A 20,503-nucleotide genomic window follows, 5' to 3' on the forward strand; every position below is an offset into this window, starting at 1 on the left:
CTGGGCAGCTGTGGGATTATGTAAGTAATGTTGATAACCTCTTAGCCCCACATTGGGCACAGGGGAGCTCCTTTACCAGCTCCTGGAACTGCTGCTGTCCAGTCCTCCAGGCACAGGCCGCAGTACCCATATCTTCCCGAACTGTCCACTTAGGGACAGGATGGCCTCAAGGAAGGATAAGCAAAGCAGATAACAAATGACCATCTGACTGCCCCCATCCTTCCCTTAGAAAAAGCTACACTGAGCATTCTCGAAGCCCACACCCCAAACCAGACAGAGCACCCGCCCTGCCTCAGTGGCCCCCCAGCTCCTTCCAGGGGTCCCAGCATGGTACTTGCAGGGAGCTTCACCCACCAGCACACCCGACAGGAATCGTTAAATGCTGGGGTGGCTTTTCCTCCTGGCCAGTGGATCTCTCTGGCAGCTGGCTGGAGGAGAAGCAGCTTGGGTTCTGCACATCTCAGGATCTTGAGTGATTCTGGTCTTGTCTATGGGAAATGCCCACGGTGCGGACTTGTGAGGGCCAGGGGACAAGTGGGGTGACATGTTGGGAATCCCTCAGCCAGGGAGAGAACCTGGGGCTGCCACACCCTCCCCAGTTCTCTCAGCCTCCTCTTCCTCCTCCCCTTCCAGCCATCTTGTTTGCCATCTCTGTGTTTGGACCGGCTTTCGGGTACCTGCTGGGCTCTGTCATGCTGCAGATCTTCGTGGACTATGGCAGAGTGGACACAGGTGAGTGTGTGCTTCCATGAAGCAGCTTCCCCAAGCTCCAGCCAGGCAGGGCAGAAAACGAAGCTTTAACTCCAGATGCCTGGGCCTCTTCTCTCCCTCATTCATTCACTCCTGCAGAGCGTCAGACGGCCAAAAGCAGACCATGTGCCTCTCTGGCACAGGACCCTTTCTGTCCTCGGGAAGTTTGTAGCAAGAAACCTGGAGAGCTGGGGCAGGGCCTCAGCTGTTGCCACCACAGCTTCCCATCTTGGTGGTGGTATTAAAAATAGTTTTATGGTCTTTGGATTCTAAGGTGGTCTAGTAAGAGCTCTTTTGAGGATAAAAAAGAAGCACTACATAAAATATACACATGGATTATATTCACATCATGTTTAACTCTGTGGGTTCTGGTACTAAGCAAGCTGTGTCTAATCCTGGCTCCTCCTCTCACTGGCTGAGTGATCTTGAGCAAGCATCTCTATCTGTGCCTCGGTTTCCTCATCTGTAAAATGGGGCTGATGATAGTAAAATAGAGTCGTTGTAAGGATTAGAACATGCCTGATATATATTAAGACATTTACATGTATGAACTCTTATTCTTCACAAAATGGTATGGACTAAATCCCTGTGTATCTTAGAATGAGGAGGACATATGGTCTATAGACCAGGGCACAAACACGGAGGTAACCACTCATGGAGCCAGCCCTCCAACGAATCCTGCAAGAGCTCATGGCCTTTGTAAGTTTGTCCTATGCCCCCCAGCCTCCTAGAGGGCAGGGAGAGCCAGCACTGTCACAGAGGGGCAGGCAAAGTGCTTTGGAAGCTCTGAGGCAGGAGACAGTGCTCTTGCCTAAAGTGGTCAGGGAGGGCTTTCCAGGCAGCTGACGTCCGCATCGAGCCCCATCGGTGGGTGGGATTTCTGCCTTCCAGGTGGAGAAAACTACTTGGACAAAGCCAATAGGTGGAACATATGTAGAGTGTGGGGGTGATACTGAAAGCTCCCACAAGCCAGAAGATGTGGCTAGAAGGCAGGTCTGAGCCAGACTCTCAGGAATAGTACCCCCACCAGTTTCTGGCACACAGATCAGAGACTGCCCATTAACCAAAGAATGTGGACAGGCATTAAAGCCACCATACTGCCAGAGTCCATAGACTCCTGTGCCTGGGGACCATCAGACCACAGTGTCTTCCTTGAAGTGTCACCTGCCTTTACTTCACAGGACAGGGAAAGGGCAGGGGAAGCTTTCTGCCTCAGGGTCAAGCCATCTTTGCCCTTTTACTGGCACTTCCTAAATTGGTTCCTGCCTCTTATTTGCCCAAAGAGACTTGCAGCTGAGTCCCAGTACCAGGGATAGTGCCCAGCAATGCCTGTCATTGCTTGGCTGAGGGCCATTCTGCTACCTCTTCCCTCCTTCCATGCCCACATAGTTTCTTCACAAAGAGAGACACAATGGCAGATTTTCAGATGTGGATGGGAGACATTGCCAGAAGTATCTCCTCTGGAGGCTAAGCAGCCCACTCTGATGATGGTTGTTCCCTCAGGCTCCTAAGGATCATGGGGCTTCCTTCCTTAGGGATCATCAGGTTGGGAGGCAGTAGCATTCAGTGGTTAAGAGTGCAGTTTGGACACCAGAGAGACATGGGCTTAAAATTGACCAATGAAATAATCCTTACCAGCCTTGACCTTGGACCAGGGCAAAGCTAATGTCTCTGATCCTCAGTTTTCTCATTGGCTGGAGGTGGGTGGGTGCAGCCTCCCTCACTGTTATTCCTATCAGGGGTTGGGAATAAAAGTGAGGCCACGGCTCCGATTCCTTCTGCCTGGGGATTCTCTACATCTCAGCCGTAAGCTTGCTGGCTGCCATGCTCTGGAGACCCGCTGGCCTGGAGAGGGAATGTTGTCTTGACTCAGATTCTAGCTTATGGCTTACCTCTTCTGCGTCACGGGAAGAAAGTCCCCCTGATCACAGCCTTCTTTCCAGCAACATGAGATCCGACATTTATCCAGAAAACACTGTTGCCTTTGCTTTCTTTGCAGCTGCCGTTAACCTGACCCCCGGAGACCCCCGGTGGATTGGAGCCTGGTGGCTGGGCCTGCTCATCTCCTCAGCCTCCTTGGTTCTTACCTCTTTCCCCTTTTTTTTCTTTCCTCGAACAATGCTCAGGGAAACGGAGGTAAGGTTCTGAGAGCCCATGACTCTGCCTATCAGAGTTCAAGAAAGGGAGGTGTGGGGAAAAAATAAACTGAACTGAGAAGCAAATTCTGGGTGAAATCTAAACAAGTTATATGACACAGGATTTCTCAGGGGCTTTGAGAGGTGAGAGTGCTAGTGAATTTCCAAAAGATGGTCTCTCATCAGTGTCCCCTTACCGTGTCAGCATCTCAGGCATCAGGAGGGAAGCAGTTTGGAAAACACCAAGTTCACAGTTAAGAGCCAGGAAAAAGGAGAAGGTCAAATATATGACCTGGCACTGTTGGCCCATCATGTGTGAACGTGCAGGACTGAGTTGGAAGGAGACCCCTAGAGCTGAAGAGTGGGTGGGTGGGCTGAGAGCAAGCCGGTCGTGAGCAGTTGGACCTTCTGTGTGTCTGCGAGCTGGCTGTGAGCAGTTGGACCCTCTGTGTGTCTGCTGGCCCTGTCTGCTGTAAAGAAGTCAGAAGAGGATGGGCATAGAAAACAGAGACAAGAAGTCTCGGTGGGGCTTTGATGTTAGGCCTAGGGTCTAAAACTTCTTCCAATCCCATGAAGTTCTGGGGTGCTGGGTGACTGGGTGACCACGCAGGTGGCACCATGGCATCTGGGTTGAGGTCGGGGAGACAGGAAGGATGGACAGCTGGCCATCTGAAGAAGCCTTTGCAGAGATGGGGGATGAGGCTGAGAGCCAGGGCAGTGGTTGCCAGACAGCCGAGGTGAGGGCAGGGAGAGACGTTCTTGGAGAGGGTGCCGAGGACTCAGCAGCGGGCAGAGTGGAGGAGAAGGGGGCTGAAGTTAACACCAAGGTTTTGAGCCAGAGCCAGAGCTCAGTGTTTAGCAATGAGGTGTGTGAGATCTAGGCTGAGCTGTGGGAGGAGGGGCAGGGGTGGGAGAGCCGCCACTTGTCTCGGGGAAGAATTTCAGAGGTTGTCAGTGCATCTTGGTGGTTTGGGGTCAGGCAAACCTGAGTGTGAGTCCAGATGCTGAGTGATCTTGGGCAAGTTTCCTTATTTCTAAGTTTCCTTTAAAATACTGGAGATAGAGCACCTGTCTCCGAGGAGGCCGTGAGGAGTGTCGACGCGTGTGGAAGGCTGGGCACGGTGCCTGGTGTGGAGTAAGGACTCAGTGCATGGGAACTCGCGGGCCTGGTGGCGCGTTCCTCTGGGGAGCCCTGGTGGCATCAGAGCTTGGGAGGCTGGCACGCTTTGTGTAGGGGTTCAGATTTGCAGCTGACGAGTTCACAAGAGGTAGGCAAGCTCACTGAGGTGGTATGAGTAGAAAGTGTGGGCCAGGGGCCAGGATGGAGCCTTGAGCAGGACTCAACTTTGCACCCAGAAGAAAGCAGGGACTCTATAAAGGAGCTAGAAAGAAAGAGCTGGAAGCAGAGGTCATTCTAGACCAGTGTACCCCAGAAGCCTGCAGCCCCTGGAATCCGAGGATGGGGAGGAAGTGTTGCCATGACAGACAGACAAGGGGTGAGATCTGATTGGACACATTTGGGCATCCATCAAGGGAAAGTTAGATATGAATAACATGCCCAGAGGAGTCTCAGGAGGCATTGGCATGGATGTATGCTGGCAGGCAGCCACAGCACTGGGCTCACTGCCAGGCAGGTGGCATTTGGTTCAAGAGAGCATTCTCTGGGCACCCTCCCACACACACCCGAGGCAGCTCAATGCTGCCCGTCTCTGAGCCACTGAGACGAGGAGGAGCAAGGGGCAAGGGCCCAGGGAAGGGTCACTACAGGGAGCCTGGGCCTTTCACATTCACCCTCTTTGCTGCCTGCAGAGGTCTCCTGCCATAGTGGATGAGGCAAGGAAGATGGACGAGGTCAAGACAAGAAGCTCCCTGGTGGATTTCATTAAACGTAACTGACCCACCAAAGTCCTGGGGTGGGGGGGGAGCTGGCTTCAGGTGGGGTTCAGGGGGTACCCCACCCCATGTGGTGTGGTGTGTGGTAAGGGGCAGTAAGAGCAGGTGGTCCCACCTCGCAGGAGGGGCTCTGCCAGGGGTCCTGGTGACTGCTTCTATGCAAGTTCCAGGAGACTCAGATTTAAGCAGAGACAGCCCCGCCTCCGTGGTCCGGCCCCCGTGTTCTCTCCCCTCCTTTCACATGGAGGTGGCTGTCATGTGAGGATGTTCCCAATGTTAGCTCTATTTCTATCCAGCCTTCGCCCTTTATCTTCTAGGCACATCCTCACTTTACTTAGCCCATGAGCGTGTTGAGTGGGAGTCGAGCGGCTGTGTGCCCCTGGCCACTGAACATCTTGGTGCTTCAGATCTGCCCTGAGGGAGAAAGGAGGGCTGCCCGGAGGAGGAGGAAGGGCAGGGACTAGTCCCAAGGTACCCCTGTGATGACTGCCATGAGGGCCCGGCCCCTGACAGCCATCTGTTTGCAGGCTTTCCCCGCATCTTCCTGAGGCTGTTGATGAACCCACTCTTCATGCTGGTGGTCCTGGCCCAGTGCACCTTCTCCTCTGTCATTGCTGGCCTCTCCACATTCCTCAACAAGTTCCTGGAGAAGCAGTATGGCGCCTCTGCGGCCTATGCCAACTTCCTCATTGGTGAGTCTGGAGGGTGAGGGCGCTGCAGGAGCTGGGAGGCCCTGCCTGAGGGAGCAGCTGGGCCCTCCTCCGCCCATCCAGGGATGGGCGAGGCCAGACCGGACACAGACAAGAGCCAGAGGAGGACTGGCCCAGAGGAAAGAATTTTAAGGACATTTTTCCTGGTTACCAATCTAGAATGTTCTTGGCAGATTTCTGGGGCCCCTATCATTCCAGGCAGGGGTGGGTGGAGGCTAGGGTCTGCCTTCCTCCCCGTCAGAGGGGCTGGAAGCCTGACAGCCTCCCAAAGGCTCTGACATCATCAGGGGCAACAGAGGAAAGAAAGAAGGTAGAATTTGGTGTTAGGCAAAATGCCTCATGGTTTTTTTCCCCTTCTTCACCAAGGACTTGAATACATTCACTTGGGTAAGGAATATGTGGCCCAGTGATTCTCCACCCTGGCTGCACTTTAGAATCCCCTGGACAACTTTTTAAAAAAATACAGACACCCAGGCTCCATGCTCGGCCAATGAAAGCAGAATCTCTGGGTGGGGGCCAGCATTGCTATTTTGTGCAGCTGAGATTGCGAAGCACTGATGTGGTCCCACCAAGTACCAAAGTGAACTACTGAGCCCAGGCCGCAGGTGATTCTGTCCATATGGATGTGGCAAGGTGGTCAGGGCCTTGGCTCTGACCTCATCCTTTTAGCCTTCAGTCACCAGCTAGCACATCAGACAGGGGCACCACTGTGTGACCCATGAGGTCACAGTGAGAATGCAATGAGGGGCCAGGTAATGAAAGGTGCTTAATAAATGCAACTTCAACCCACATCCCTCTGGCTACAAGGGCTCCACTTGTTTCTTTATTCTTTGCACAAGCAGGGCAATCTGATAAGTCAGGATAACTCTGTAGATGTGCCTGGCAAACAGTAAGTGCTCAATTAATGTCAGCTATTAGCACTGCAATTGAATGTATCAAATGTTCCTTCAAGTAGCCATGCCCCCTTGTCCATGGTTCAGCTCAGCGTCCGTGCCCTGCCCCCACTCCCAGTCCTGTGCACCCAGACCAGCTTCTCTTTATCTGTAGGTGCTGTGAACCTTCCTGCCGCAGCCTTGGGGATGCTGTTTGGAGGAATCCTCATGAAACGTTTTGTTTTCTCTCTGCAAACCATTCCCCGCGTGGCTGCCACCATCATCACCATCTCCATGGTCCTCTGCGCCCCTCTCTTCTTCATGGGATGCTCCACCCCCACTGTAGCGGAGGTCTATCCCCCCAGGTAATGGGAACGAGAGGTGAGAAGATCCCCTTTGCTGAGGCCAGAGCCTGGATCTAGCTGCCATACATCTTCCTCTTTGCTTCCTCAACTCTCTTCTCTCCTTTTCACTTTTTGATATAATCTCTTACATGGCAGCTTAGAAAATGAGGTCTTGGGGCGCCTGGGTGGCGCAGTCGTAAAGCGTCTGCCTTCGGCTCAGGGCGTGATCTCGGCGTTCCAGGATCGAGCCCCACGTCAGGCTTCTCCACTGGGAGCCTGCTTCTTCCTCTCCCACTCCCCCTGCTGTCTCTCTCTGTCTAATAAATAAATAAATCTTTAAAAAAAAATAAAAAAAAGAAAATGAGGTCTTGAAGCATATGCTCAATGATGAGAAGAAATCGGAGGGTCCTAGTGGGCCACCGGCAATCAGGGTCAGGGCTCTGTTTTTTAAGAAGCACCAAAAACTAATTAGTTTGGTTTCAGGATGAATCTGTAGGGCCGTGAGCCTCAGGAACCAGGAAATAAGCTATGTTTAGCATCAGCTCTGTGCCGGCTACAATTACAAAGTCTCCTTGAGCTGCTGGAGAAAGATGAGAGAAGGGGACTTGAAAAGATCTGGGAAAGAACAATGGAAGTGATGGCAGACTCAAAAAATTAGGGCAGGTGAGGAAGAGGGCAGGTAAAGTATACCTGTCAGTTTGCATAAGGCAACCTGGTCCAGAGTTTTAAGACTGGCTTCATGTTCAGGAAGAGCTTTAGAGGCCCATGAGTGGAGGGTGCTGAACAAGGAGCATTTATTTTTTCCTGGGTGCCCCTTCCAACCACCTCTTCTTTTAGGTTTTGCCTAATGAGGTTGCAAAGTTTGGAGAAACTGTGCCTTTCAGGCTTGGTGTTTTCTCTTTTTCTTTGAAATGCTGTCTTTTGTCTTTGATGGGTGAAGGAGAGAAGGGGTGCGAGGGAAGGGAGGGTTGCTTGGGGCACAACCCCCCATCCGGTTTGTATTCTTCTACAGGCTGACTATGGATTGAGAGAAGCCAAGAAGAAAGATCTTGAGCCTTTGGGTGGTTCTCACTAGCTTTTTTTTTTTTTTTTTTTAAGATTTATTTATTTAGGATCGCATGGGTGGCTCAGTTGGTTAAGCATCCGCCTTCAGCTCAGGTCATGATCCCATCATCTTGGAATTGAGCCCCATGTCTGCCTCCCTGCTCAGCGGGGAGTCTGCTTCTCCCTCTGCCCCTCCCCCCGCTTTTGCTTTCTCTCTCTCAAATAAATAAATAAAATCTTTTTTAAAAATTTAAAAATAAAAAAAAGATTTATTTATTTATTTGAGAGAAAATGAGCAAGGGGAAGGGGAGAGGGAAAGAGAAACTCCAGCAGACTCCCTGCTGAGCACAGAGCCTAACAGCAGGGCTGGATCCCAAGACCCTGAGATCACGACCTGAGCTGAAGTCATGAGTCAGATGCCTAACTGACTGAGCCACCCAGGCGCGCCCCCCACGGGGAGTTTTTAGCACAGGGCTTTGTCATCAGACTGGGGTGAGTTCTGGCACAGTGCTTTTGTAGTTGGCAAAAGTTACTTTTCTAGTCTTCAGTTTTCTCATCACGAAAGGAATGTGATTCATTGTAGAGTTGTCGTGATGGCAGCATGAAAAGTCTTGGGCACTGTGCCTGGCACGTAAGAGATACCCCATTAATGTTAACCATCAGCAGTGTAATTGTAGCAGAGCCCCCGTCTGTGATTTGTCAGCCTATCCCAACCCCCTCTTCCCCCAGAGAACGATTATGAATGTCAGATGAGGAGGATGGTGGGAATGGTGAGATCAGCTGGTGAAACCCCCTGGATTGTAGCGTGGGGGCGGGCACAGTGACCAGGGGCCCGAGCCTGGGTGGAGGAGAAGAGAAGGGAAATACTGCCTGTGACTTTGCTGTGGCATCTGCCGTCTCTTTCATCAGAGTCCTGGTTGGTTGGTGGGTCGGTTGGTGGGTGGGTTATCTTGATGCTCTTCTGCAGTGTGGGGTTTGCAGACCAAGTCTTTCTGGCCAGCAGTTGCTGGTGCCATGAGCACTGAGTCAACTCACCACTGGCTCCAATAGGTATAATTCAGATCCCAGGGTGGCGCTGGCCCAAGACAAGCAGAGACACACAGGCACACTAACCAGCCGGGGATCTCATGCTGGGCTGGCGTGGGGAGGTTTCTCTTTGGTCTTGCTTTGTTTGATTCCCCGTTTCCTGTTTTGCTGGCAGGACATCAAGTTCTATACATCTGCAGCCTCTTGCCTGCCGCAGGCACTGCTCGTGCCCAGACGCCATCTTCCACCCAGTGTGTGGGGACAACGGAGTAGAGTACCTCTCGCCATGCCATGCCGGCTGCAGCAACGTCAACTTCAGCTCCATGGCCTCCAAGCAGCTGGTAAGGGCAGGAGAAGCCCCGTGGGGGTCTCTACGCTCAGCGCCTGCCCTCGCACACTGCTCTTCGGCTCCAGGATGGTCAGAATGCCACCCGTGCCACGCTCGTTCCCAGCCTCCTGGCCTCTGGGCCACACCCACCCTCTCTTCTGAACCCTGACGATTAGAGCGGGAAGTGTGATCTAGGGCATTTGGTTGAACCCCTCAGCCCTGACATGTAGCTATACAACTGGCCTGAAGTCATGCAGCTATTTAGGGGCAGATGTGGGACTAGAACCCAAGACCTTGCCTCAGTCTGGGGTACATCTGTTCAGGTCATGTATCTCCTGGCCACCAGTCTTCCACTTGTGTAGCCCATGTTCACTGGGCCCACGAGGTGAGGTTCTACTAGCCCTCTGGGGGCTATGGCTCCTGGCTTCTAGGGTCAGCCAGCAGCAAACCAAGTCAAGACATCTGTTCAGTTATTCAACAAATACTTAGTGAACAGCCAGCACAGCCACGGGTGTTGAGGACTCAGTGGGAACCCATCAGACAAGGTCCCTGCTCTCGTCGGGTTTGCGTTCCATCAAATAAATGTACAAGGTAGTTTTAGAATGTAACCCATGCCATGGAGAGATTTAATGACTAGGCTCTCTCGTTCCTGGGGGCCTCCCTGAGGAGGTGACATTAGAACTGAACAACCAGAAGAAGAAAGCCCTAGGAAGTCCTGGAAGTGAAGCATTCCAGGTAAAAAAACAGCAAGTGCAAGTCTCAAGGGCATGACTGAGCCGGGCACAGGAGAAAGCAGAGAAGGCCAGGGTCAGCGCTGAGAAGCATGTCACACCCAGGCCAAGGCTGGGCAGGTCAGGCCTAGGAGTTGGATGTGCCTTCTCCTAAGAGCAATGGGAAGTCCGTGCAGCTCTGCTAAGGATGCCCTAAGGAGAAGAACGTGCCTCATTCCCTTAAGCCCATGTGGAGGGCATGGACAAGGCTAGCCTCCACTTAGCATCCTCCTCCGAGAGCACAGGGCAAGACTGCTCCTACAGCCACCTCTGGTGGCAGAGGGAGGCCAAAGAGCGCAAATAGATGGTCTTTCCATTGTCTTCCAGTCGGAGGAGTCTGGTAGCTTCTGTGGTTTTCTTATCTTTATTTACTTACCTCTGACTCATCTACTTCCAGAAATCATCCTGACAGGTTTCCAACAACAACACAAATCCCTTAGCATCATATCAAGAAAAGACACATAATATAAATTATAAGGGGAAAAAAATCTGTGTTAAAAAATGCAGACTAAGGGAAATAACAGCCCTATTGTATATAACTTATTTCTGAGCTTCCCGGCAGCCAAAATAAAGAGGGTGTATAGTTCCTGCTGTCTGCCAGAAGGAAGCATATTAGCTCATTTGTTCCAGTCCTAGCCTTGTAAGTGCTATGAGATTTAAATGGTCACAGGTTAGTCCATCAGATGCTATGAGAAGTAGGGTGAAGACCACCTGACATGGGCAGTAGCCCCCAAGGCCAGTTGTACAGGAGTGCTGAACCATATGAACTTGCAGACTGGAGCTACAGACCTCTTCCCTGGGTCCTTCACGGACAGGAGGAGTTCCTCTCAGGAAGCTCTGGCAAAGGCCTGACAGGTGAAGGGTGGAACTGCAGGAGGGACCCAGCCCATGCTCCATGACCGGTTGTGGTGAAGATGGTTTTGATGGCCCAAACAGTGGTCAGAGGTTGTATCTGTGGGGCACCTTGAAAACCTCACCAGGTCTGCTCTCCAGCCTCCACACGCAGCATCGCCCAGCTCCCCAAACCTGAGGGACTCTGGCTGGATCTGGTACTGGCGTTTGAAGTGTGTGGAGGTGCGATGATGATGACAGCAGATCTTCCCCTCCCCCCCCCCCTTTCCAGACGTATCTGAACTGCAGCTGTGTGACCGGGGCGTCCTCTTCAGCCAAGACGGGATCATGTCCCATCCCCTGTGCCCACTTCCTGCTGCCGGCCATCTTCCTCATCTCCTTCGTGGCCCTCATTGCCTGCATCTCTCACAACCCGCTCTACATGATGGTTCTGCGGTGAGTGCGCCTCTCCGTCCCCCACGATGCCCCGCTTCTGTCTCTCCTCCTTTCCTGCCACTGAGAGACCACATCCCGGGGAGGGCAGAGCCATGAATGGCTGAGCCTCCAGGAAGCCAGGCTGCCTAGCTCCACACTGTGGAAATGTTTGAAGATTCACTTATGTTTAAATCCTTAAAGAACTAAGAGGAAGGAAGAGAATTCAGTTAAATGTACAAAATCAAGGGGACAAATGTGGAAGGTTCCAGAGATAGAATGAGGGCTTTGAAAAAGGATGAAAATAAGAAAAGCCCAGTGTGCCAGGAGCCAGGACCAAGTTCTCAGGTCAGAAGGGAGAGGCTGGCCAAGGTGGGAGGGGAGAGCAGAGGTGTCCCATTACAGTGGCAGTGGAATGCCTCTGAGGTTTTGAGAGGGAATTGACCCTTCCTTCACCTCACCCTCTGCCAAAGAGAAAACAACATTTCAACCAAGTTCACCTAACCCACCCCTGCCCACCTCTTTCCTGTCCTCACCCCCCCTTGAGAGCAGAGGGAAAAACACAGGATCTGGATGCCCAGCGCTAGGGTCAAAGGCCCAGCTCTGCCATACACTGGCTGGATGTCCTGGGATGTTGCCAACCTCACTGAGTCTCAGTTTCCTCATTTATGAAAGGAAGTTAATGATATTGACCACAAAGGACTGGTGTCAGGATTACCCGATAAATTGCTTTGTAAATATAAGGTGCTCTATATATTGGTTAATTATCACTGTTAACCAAGTTCTAAGAATTATTAACAGCTAGCTAGGTGCCAATGAGCTATTTTCCCCCAAAAGACTAGGAGATAAAGAACAGAAGCAGCCACCTGTCAGGGCCTGGGATTTTGCCCTATTGACAAGTTAGCTTGCAAACTACCAAGCTCCTGTTTTGTTACTGTTTCAAGAATGCTGGCAGGTCAGGCCTAGAGACTGAACCATGAGACTCCTGGTTCAAAGACAAAGGACTGTTACTCACAGGTGCATGCAAAGAGCAGGAACCTTGCATCATTTATCCTTGTGCCCCACATCCCACGGAGCGACCTGAAGTACCAAGGTGTATTCTTCACATGTAGTGAGCTTCTGTCACAGTGAGGAACACTGACAGCCACCACCTACATAGACCAAGCCTGCTCTTGGTCTAAGGTAAGCTTTTACCCCACGCCTCCAGGTTGCTCATTGCAACCACAACCCTGAGAAATGGCCCAGGAAAAGAGCAGTCAGCACCTTGTGTTCTTAGCCTATCCCACAGGAACGTGTGGGGATGCTCAGAGCCACAGCATACTGCCCCCGCCAACACCATCAGCACCCTCTTTCTACCACTCCCCACCTGGCGCATTCCAAGCGCCGCCGCTTTCATCAAAGCCCTTGAGCAGGGTTACCTCTTGCACCAGGGCCAGATGGGCCATGGTGGACCCTCTAACCCGGGGGAATATCTGTGGGTGGCCGTGATGAGGAGAGGGAACGGGATAAGGATATTTCACAGGGAAGTTCCTGAGCAGCAGGTAAGGGGAAGTCCCTGTCAGTCCGCCTCCAGAGGATTCCCTCGAGCCCCAGGGCCAGGGAAGCTGTGGCAGAGGAGCATCACTTCAACCACAGGATGGGCTTCCCTAGGAAACCTCTCCCTTCTAAGTCTGCTCAGGGGCTGGAGCAAAACTAGAGGTTACAGAATTCATTTAAAGATAAATCAGAATGGATACTAGTGTGAAGGTGAGGCTTAAAAATGACCTTGCAGGCGATCCAAGTATTATTTGTACCCTGGCCCCCAACCAGGCATGGAAATACAGCCTGGGAGGGAAGGTTCACCAGAGATGTGGAAGGAGAGAGTGGTCCAAACGTGAGTTAGTTCACAGCCGGAGAGGGCAGACACCAGAAGGGGCTCAAGCTGTCCATCAGAAGCCAAACTAGGGTGCCTGAGCCCCGTTCAGTCCAGAATCTAGGGGTGTCTGCCCAGGGACAATGACCAGGACTATTATGAATTTGGGCCACGGGAGGGACCTGTGGGCATAAAGAGAGCATCCATTAGATTGAGATTTGAGGCACTTTCCATTGGGGCGGGGGGTCCCAAGTGGGTGCCTCAAGCCTGAGTATTGTTTTCACTGGGCCATCCTTCAGAGGAACTGGAAGAGGGTCCCTTTCCACTTTGCCAGCAGGACTGCGGGGCTGGAACAAAATGTGTGCAGAGACCTGGATATTCCCTCAGAGTTCCCTTCCCTGATGTCCCCTCTGCCCCAAATGCCCTTCCCCCACAGCCACCCACCCAGGAGTGTGGGTGTTCAGAACATGAGAAGCCTGGTGCCTCTGTAGGCCACCTTCTAGCTCCCCACCTTATGGCTGGGGTGTCCTCCCTCTCTGCCCCCTGCCCAGCTGGGATGGCAGGGCCTGGCAATACCACCACCAGATAGATTCCCCATCTCTCAGTGAATCTCCTTCCTCAGCCAAATCCTTGTCCTCTCTTGAGGGAAGAAGGGTAGGGGCAAGCCCGGCTATAGCATTTGTAGGACCCAGTGCAAAATGAAAATTGGAGGCTCCTCGTTCCAAAATTATTAAGAATCTCAAGACAGCCACAGCAGAGCATTAAACAAACCCAGGGCGTTTCTGAGGGCAGGGCCCCGGGAGGCTGCACAGGCCACACGCCCACGGAGCTGGCCCCAGGTGAAGGATTCTTTTAGTTGCACACAGGGGCCTTAATTATACTTTCATCAGGGCTGTCTTTATTGCTATTCACACTCTATGGGAGCTGTTCAGACCTGCCACTGTGAACACACCCTTCCCCATCCTTCTCTCCATTCCCAGCCTCTTCTGCCCTCTGCCTCTTGAAGGGGGCACGGGAAGCCCTGAAAATCACAGAGACTGAAGGTTCTCAAATTTGAGTGTGCAGCAGAATCTCCTGGAGGGCCTCCTAAAGCAGGGATGGCTGGACCCCACCCCCAGTGACCTGACTCTTAGGTTTAAGATAGGGCAAGAGAATCTGCATTTCTAACGAGTTCCCGGGGATGGGCATGCATGCTGCCAGCCCAGCCGTCATGCTTTGGGAACCGCCGATGCCAACAACAGGAGCACTCCAGCCAGCCAGGTGGCTGTGAGGCCACTCGAGGGTGGGTTCTCGCATGCTCTGAGGCTGGCTGCCCCTGACTGAGTCAAGGCACAGCCCCGAGTCCCCTGGCTGCTGACTCCCTACCTTCCTTTTCAGTGTGGTGAACCAGGAGGAAAAGTCATTTGCCATTGGGGTGCAGTTCCTGCTGATGCGCCTGCTGGGTGAGTGTCTGAGATGCCCCCTTCGTTCCTGAGGGGCAGCGCCAGGGCATCGGAGGGCTGTGAGGTGCAGGGTGGGCCTGAGGGAAGCCCTGTCTCATCTCTGCTGTAAGGAGAGGCCGTACATCATCAGCACATCAGCAAAGGCCAAGACCCTATATGGGTGGTTTCCCCGTTACTTGAGGTTAGGAAAGATTCCATCTATGGCATTAATTCCAAACAAAACTATGTAAGAAAAATGAAAAGTGGACACAGCTGAGAATACCTAATAAAGAATTGGAGGCAGGTATTTTTTTCATCTCTCTCCAAGAACTGGCTGTAGGAACAAAACCCTGCATTCCTGTCCCAGCCAGAACAGCAGCTGAGCCCAGCCCTGGCTTCCCTCCCACGCTCACTCCTCTTGCCTCTGTTCAGCAAATGTTTCTCCATGCGGGGCCCTCTGCCGGCAAACCTGGCTTATGCTCGCTCAAGCGGCCCAGAGCCCATGGAGAAACGGAGCCCTGTGCAAATGATCAGTAATGCCCCCCAGGAGGGCCAGCTGCCCTCAGGGAGTGGGGAACACCCAGCCCTCCCTCGGGGCATGGGCTGGGGCGGGGGTGGGACATGCGTGCCCCTCGCCTGCCCTTTCCCGGAGGCTTATGCTGGACCATTCCTTCTTGACCCATCTGGGCAGTAATATGCAGGCCCTCGCAGTGCCGGGTAAGCCAAGTAAAGGGACTGCATTCAACTGAGTATTGATTAAGGACCCAGTGGGTGCACGCGGCTGTGGGGAGTATGGCAGCTGCGGTGGAGGGACTTGCTGACCACCAATGCTGAAATCCCCGCAGAGCCCACTGTGCCTTGTTATCCGGAAGCCAGGCTGCACTTGGCTCTCCAGCGGCTTCCATTATCGTTCTGGTCTGGGTCGGTGATGTCCATCTGGGGCCTGCTGAGCGTGAACCTTTGCAGGGCCCTCTCCCACAAAGGTTGGGTGAGGAGTGCAGATGATGAGGACCAAACCAGCCTCTTCCATGGGATTTCTCAGTGTCGAGCCACCTGCTGCCCTCATCCCAGCACTGCCTCTGGAGAGCCCGCTGCTCAGGCCTGTGTTACCAGCATGGAGGATGCAGGGCAGCGGCGTCTACCCTGTCCTGGTGGCAGAGGCACTGCTGTCATCACAGGTCCTTCTTGTCACGCGTAACTCATGTGTAGCTTGCTCTGAGACCTCTGCTGGGAAGGAAGCCCAGCGCAGCCAGCGGCCAGGATGGACTCTGAAGAGCTTCTCCCAGCCACCTAGAAAACCACCACTGTCCCACCGCTCATGGCACCTGCTGCCTTTGTTTTGTCACTTGAGCTCAGACAACTCGATACGGGATCACAGTTAGAAAATCTGGGCTGGAGGCATTCCATTCATCCCCAAGAACGCAATCGCACTCTGAGGTAGAAAGAAGGACTTCACATGGATAAAACCCAGCAAGTTTTAAAAATTACCCACTGGGACTTGGCTGAAAATGTTTCTGGACTTCATTTCTATTTAGGGTAGCATCCTTGGTGGACAATCCCTGTGGCCAGTTTCCATCCCCTTCTTATCTGGAGATTTGGAAATGAGCAGGGTCTGAGTAGAGAGGTTCTCAAAGGTTCCCACTTATGGGTGGAACCACAAGCAGATCTCCTCCTTCTTTCCTCCTGAAGCAGCTGTTCACAGGGCCCTCAACAGAGTCAGCGAGGCTGTTCTGAACATAGTGGTTCAGGCTGTGGATCCTGGACAAATCCCTCCCCAGTTCCGTGACTGCCTAGAACTGTAGCTAACAATACAGGGGTCATTCCGAATATTTAACAGCAGGAAGGCATAGCGTCTGCTGGATCAGGTCTCACCAGTCAGTTGTGGGGAAGTTCAGGGGCCTGGGGTAGAGGCTTTGAGCAGCCAGGGTGTCGGGGGTCTTCTGGGGGAGTTGTCTAAGCCAGCTGGGCAGCCTGGTATAGTGGAAGAGCATGGGCTTCGAGGAAACCAGGGTTCAAAGGCTAGCTCTGACCCTCTTGGCTATGCAAGCATGAGCTGGCCATGCCCACCTTCCTCCTTAGAACGAGGGCACCCACCCACCTCCAGGCCCTGTGAGGATGTGAGGACTCAATGCCCTGAGGAGACCCCTGCCACATGGTGGAGGTCAGCATATCTCCACTTGAGGCCAATCCAGTGTGAGCATCATGTCGTCTCTCTGAGCTGGCCACTAGGTGACCTCTGTGACTCACTGCCCTGAAAGGATGGCTCAGGTCCCTTTTCTCTTCTAAGCCTCTGGTGAAAGAGGAGTTCAGGCTTCACAGAAAATGATTTGGCTTTCTAAAGTCACTGTGGTTCCCAGGGGTGGGGCGGAGCCGCTCTCGTTCATGGGAACCATGCAGGGGCACTGGTGGGAGGGGCTCGCTCCCCACCTTGCTGGGCACCCCTGCCTGCAGCTCCGTGTAACCTGGGCTCTCTGAACTCTCTTCCCGCTGACGCCAGCCTGGCTGCCATCTCCAGCCCTGTACGGCCTCACCATCGACTACTCCTGCATCAGGTGGGGCTCGCAGTGCTCCGGGAGACGTGGGGCCTGTGCCTACTATGACAACGATGCTCTCCGAGACAGGTGAGGGCCCCGCATGCCGCTGTGGTCCAGGATGGGGGGTGTCAGGCACCAGGCCAGAGCAGAGGGCAGCCATCCGCTGCGGTGCCCCTTGTGGGGGCTGCCGGGCTCCCAAGGGACAGGCCCAGACGGGTGCTGCCATGGACAGGGAGCAGGGGTCACTGGTGACAGAGAGCCATCCATGTGATGGAGTGTGCGCATGTACGTGTGTGTGCGCGCGTGTGTGCTCGCGTGCTACTGGGAGCTGGGCCCTAGTCCACAGTCCCTCAGGAAAAGCAACAGCAGAAAGAAGTTTGTAAGAGGGAGAGGGGCTGGCTGGAGTCTGAGGCAAGGCCATGGCTGTGGAACGATGCCAGGCCAGCTCCCACTGCTCAGAGAGAGGTGGCCCGATCTTGGCTCATGGTAGCGGTCAAGGGCCTAACCTGCCTCAGCGAGTCCGAGTCCCGCTGCAGCTCCAGTAGTTCTGCACCCCTTCCAGCCACCTCACCTGCTGCCATCATCACATAGACCAGAAGCCGTGGGGAGAGTGGGCTTGAGGGGGCTGAACAGGGTCTGGAAGCAGTGTGGGAGTGGCAGAGAAGGCTGGGAGAGGGCTGCACCAGGAGGGCAGGAGCAGGTACCCCTCTCCTTTTGGCTATGCTGGGAGGACTGGACCCTCCAGACTGGCTGGGGCTGCAGTGTTGCCTCTGGCCCTGGGGAATCACCCGTGCAGGGATGAGGACCTTTGCATTGGGAATCTCATGCCTACTGGGACATGGTCCCCACCTGGGTGGTAATGGATCCTTACTTGAGTAGTGACGCATATTCCCTGGGCCACTGCGAAAGTGATGCCGCTCTTCCTGATGGCCCTGGCCCAGGACACGGGCCACAGAGGCTCCGCACCCCGTCACTGGTGCCGTCTTCTCCTGCCCCACAGGTACCTGGGCCTGCAAGTGGGCTACAAGGCGCTGGGTGCCCTGCTGCTCCTGTTCACCAGCTGGCGGGTGAAGAAGAACAAGGAGTACAACGTGCAGGAGAAGGCTGAGGGCTTCCTCTGACCCTTGACCCTCGGCCCAGCCGCTGCCCTGCTCCAGAAAGTGGACCCTGTCCCTCCACACCTGCCTGTATTTACTAATGTTAACACGTCATTTCTGTTTTGTTTTTAAATTAGAGAAAACCCCAGTCACCATTTGCCCTCCCCGCGTCCCCCCACACCTGCCCCAGGATTCCTTAGTCCACTGTGTACCTGGCTAGATGGGCACTGAGCTGGAGGGTCAGGTCTTCCCCGGCTCCTTGGGAGGCACTCCTGTGTGCCTAGGCTCTCCTCAGTGCTGGATCCCCCAGCAAGGATGCCCACTGAGGCAGCCCCTGCCCCCCGCCCCAGCCTTGTGGGTGGGGTTGGCTTCCTAAATGGAGAGAGCAAAGCGTTATCTTCCCAGGGGGAAAAGGGAGAAGGCTGGATTATGATGAATGGCCAGAGGCAGGCTAGGGGAAGGAGAGCCTGGCTGTAGCTCCCCTTATGTCTTGGTTCAGCATCAGCACAGAACCCAGGAGGGACTGCCTCCTTCCCCTCAGATTTTTGCTTCCTGCCTCAAAAGGCCATTTTGGAAGCTGCCATGTTGGGAAATATGGCCACCTGGTCCCCTCTCAGTTACCCCACACTCAGGCACCAGAGCAGAGACCAAGACACCCCGAGGGTAGGTCATCCAGATGCTGTTCTTGTTAACTCTAGATCCTTCTGTGCTAAGAAAGCCACACCATGGTGAAGACCTGAGGAGGGTCATGAAGAGTCAATAGCCCAACCTCCCACACCCTCTATGTGAGGACAAGACTGCTCAACTCAGAGTGATGGGAAGACCCTCCCCAAGTTTCCTTGGGAGCAGATGAGGTGGCCACACATGGGCTTTCCTGTCTGGACCTCACCCTGTGTGCCAAAGAGTAAAGACAGGCAGTCCAAGATGTCAGCAGAGCAAGCAATGAAGCTGGGGGGCGGGGGGCTGGTTCGGGGGCTGCCAAGCTGGATGGTGAGCCCACAAATTAGAGGCCAGGGTGGTCGGCTTCCCTGGCCCCAGACATGCCTGTGCTCATCAACGTGTTCTCAGCCTCTCCTTGCTGCCCCTCCGGGGCCTGGGTTGAGCGACCCCGCTGCTGTGTGGTAAAGGTTCATAGTTAGACGTCCACAAAGGAGGCCTTTCATCAGCAAGTATTATATTTATTGCAGACCAGCTTTGTGCAAGGCAGTGCTAGTACATGGCTCTCCAGCGGGCTTTCCTAGAATCTCCCCTCACATGCCGACATCTACGCTGGGCCTTCTCCCAGAGTGTGCTCAGTGGGCGGCAGCAGGGGAGGCACACACACCCAGAGACTGTCAGCAGGATCTTGACCATCCATGTCCCACCCGATGGCCCCTGCACCTGGCCCTTGGCCAGACAGAGACCTGGCTCGCCATGTCCTCTGGAGCAGCTGGGAACTGGTTACTGCCATACACGGCTCTTGAATGCCACTCCTCTTGGAAGAACCCTCCAGAAGCATACCAGAAGCCACCTCTGGAAAGGGCTTATGTGGTGGTAAGCCAAAAAATGTACGCCAGTGGCCAAACTGCCACGAGACTGAAGTCTTTGTGAAAGCCACTGCCACATGTGGCCTCTTTTCCAAAGATCTCACTCAGGAAGGGAGGCTCCGTGCAACCTCAGGGGCCAGTTCCAGCATATAAGATGGTTCTGCTTGGAGAATGATTCCCTGCAACTAATCCTGGTCCTTCTCTCTGCGATTTAACCACATTCTGAAGGCACTGCCTTCAGCTGAGCTCACGGACAATGAACACCAACCTGCAGATTCTGGAAGATTGGTTGCCCTCCCAAGCCTCTATTCTATTATGATATTGCTATTAATATATTATAATTTTGCTATTGATGTAACTTGGTCATGAATTTGTACTGTCATCTGTGTCTGTCAGAGAGCCAACAGAACCTGCCTTTTCTGGCCAGAGGCGGTGCCCATGCCACAACCATAGAGGCGCATGGCCACAGGGATGGGAGGTACCACTGCTCTCCACCCATCAGCCTGGTACAGAGCAGGCAGCCAGTGCTCCTTGTTCCTTCAGTGAAGTTCTGCAGATAACCGTCAAAGGCCCACGGGGCTGGGCTTTCAGAAAGTCTGATCCCTGCCTTGAGTTGACATCCATAAGTGGAGTGGAGTGCCAATAGCTAAGTCTGTGATACAAATCACAACATCATAATCTCCATCAGTCACTTGGTCACAGTGATACTACAACTCCCCACAGCAAATCTTCTCCTGATGGCCGGCAGAGAACATAATGGTGTCACTTTCATTTCACTTCCAGAGCAAACACTTCGAAAGCTGAGCAAACTTCCTTGAGTGCTGGATACTCATAGAGGATGTGGTTAAAATACAGGTTCCCAACCCCTCCAGCCAGCCCCCGAGTCTATGGGAGAGGCACCTGTCACTGGCCCCTCCTGTGAGGCCGATGTGGGTGGT

The 20,503-nt window shown here is 53.6% G+C and overlaps 1 protein-coding gene across 2 annotated transcripts in view; it reads left to right on the top strand.

Moving 5' to 3' along the window:
- Positions 1–19,923, top strand: part of SLCO2A1 (solute carrier organic anion transporter family member 2A1) — a 79,436-nt gene extending 59,513 nt beyond the window's left edge. For both annotated transcript variants that reach the window (XM_034661976.1, XM_034661975.1), the window contains exons 5-14: positions 634–732; positions 2,750–2,886; positions 4,695–4,773; positions 5,306–5,470; positions 6,536–6,725; positions 8,950–9,115; positions 10,996–11,159; positions 14,365–14,429; positions 16,906–17,029; positions 17,943–19,923. In XM_034661976.1, the coding sequence (XP_034517867.1) occupies positions 634–732; positions 2,750–2,886; positions 4,695–4,773; positions 5,306–5,470; positions 6,536–6,725; positions 8,950–9,115; positions 10,996–11,159; positions 14,365–14,429; positions 16,906–17,029; positions 17,943–18,063 (1,310 nt within the window). In that variant the 3' untranslated portion in view covers positions 18,064–19,923. The remainder of the gene's footprint in view (positions 1–633; positions 733–2,749; positions 2,887–4,694; positions 4,774–5,305; positions 5,471–6,535; positions 6,726–8,949; positions 9,116–10,995; positions 11,160–14,364; positions 14,430–16,905; positions 17,030–17,942) is intronic.
- The last annotated feature ends 580 nt before the right edge of the window (positions 19,924–20,503 follow it).

This window comes from Ailuropoda melanoleuca, chromosome 6 (assembly GCF_002007445.2).
Source record: "Ailuropoda melanoleuca isolate Jingjing chromosome 6, ASM200744v2, whole genome shotgun sequence".
In the NCBI taxonomy this organism is placed as follows: domain Eukaryota; kingdom Metazoa; phylum Chordata; class Mammalia; order Carnivora; family Ursidae; genus Ailuropoda; species Ailuropoda melanoleuca.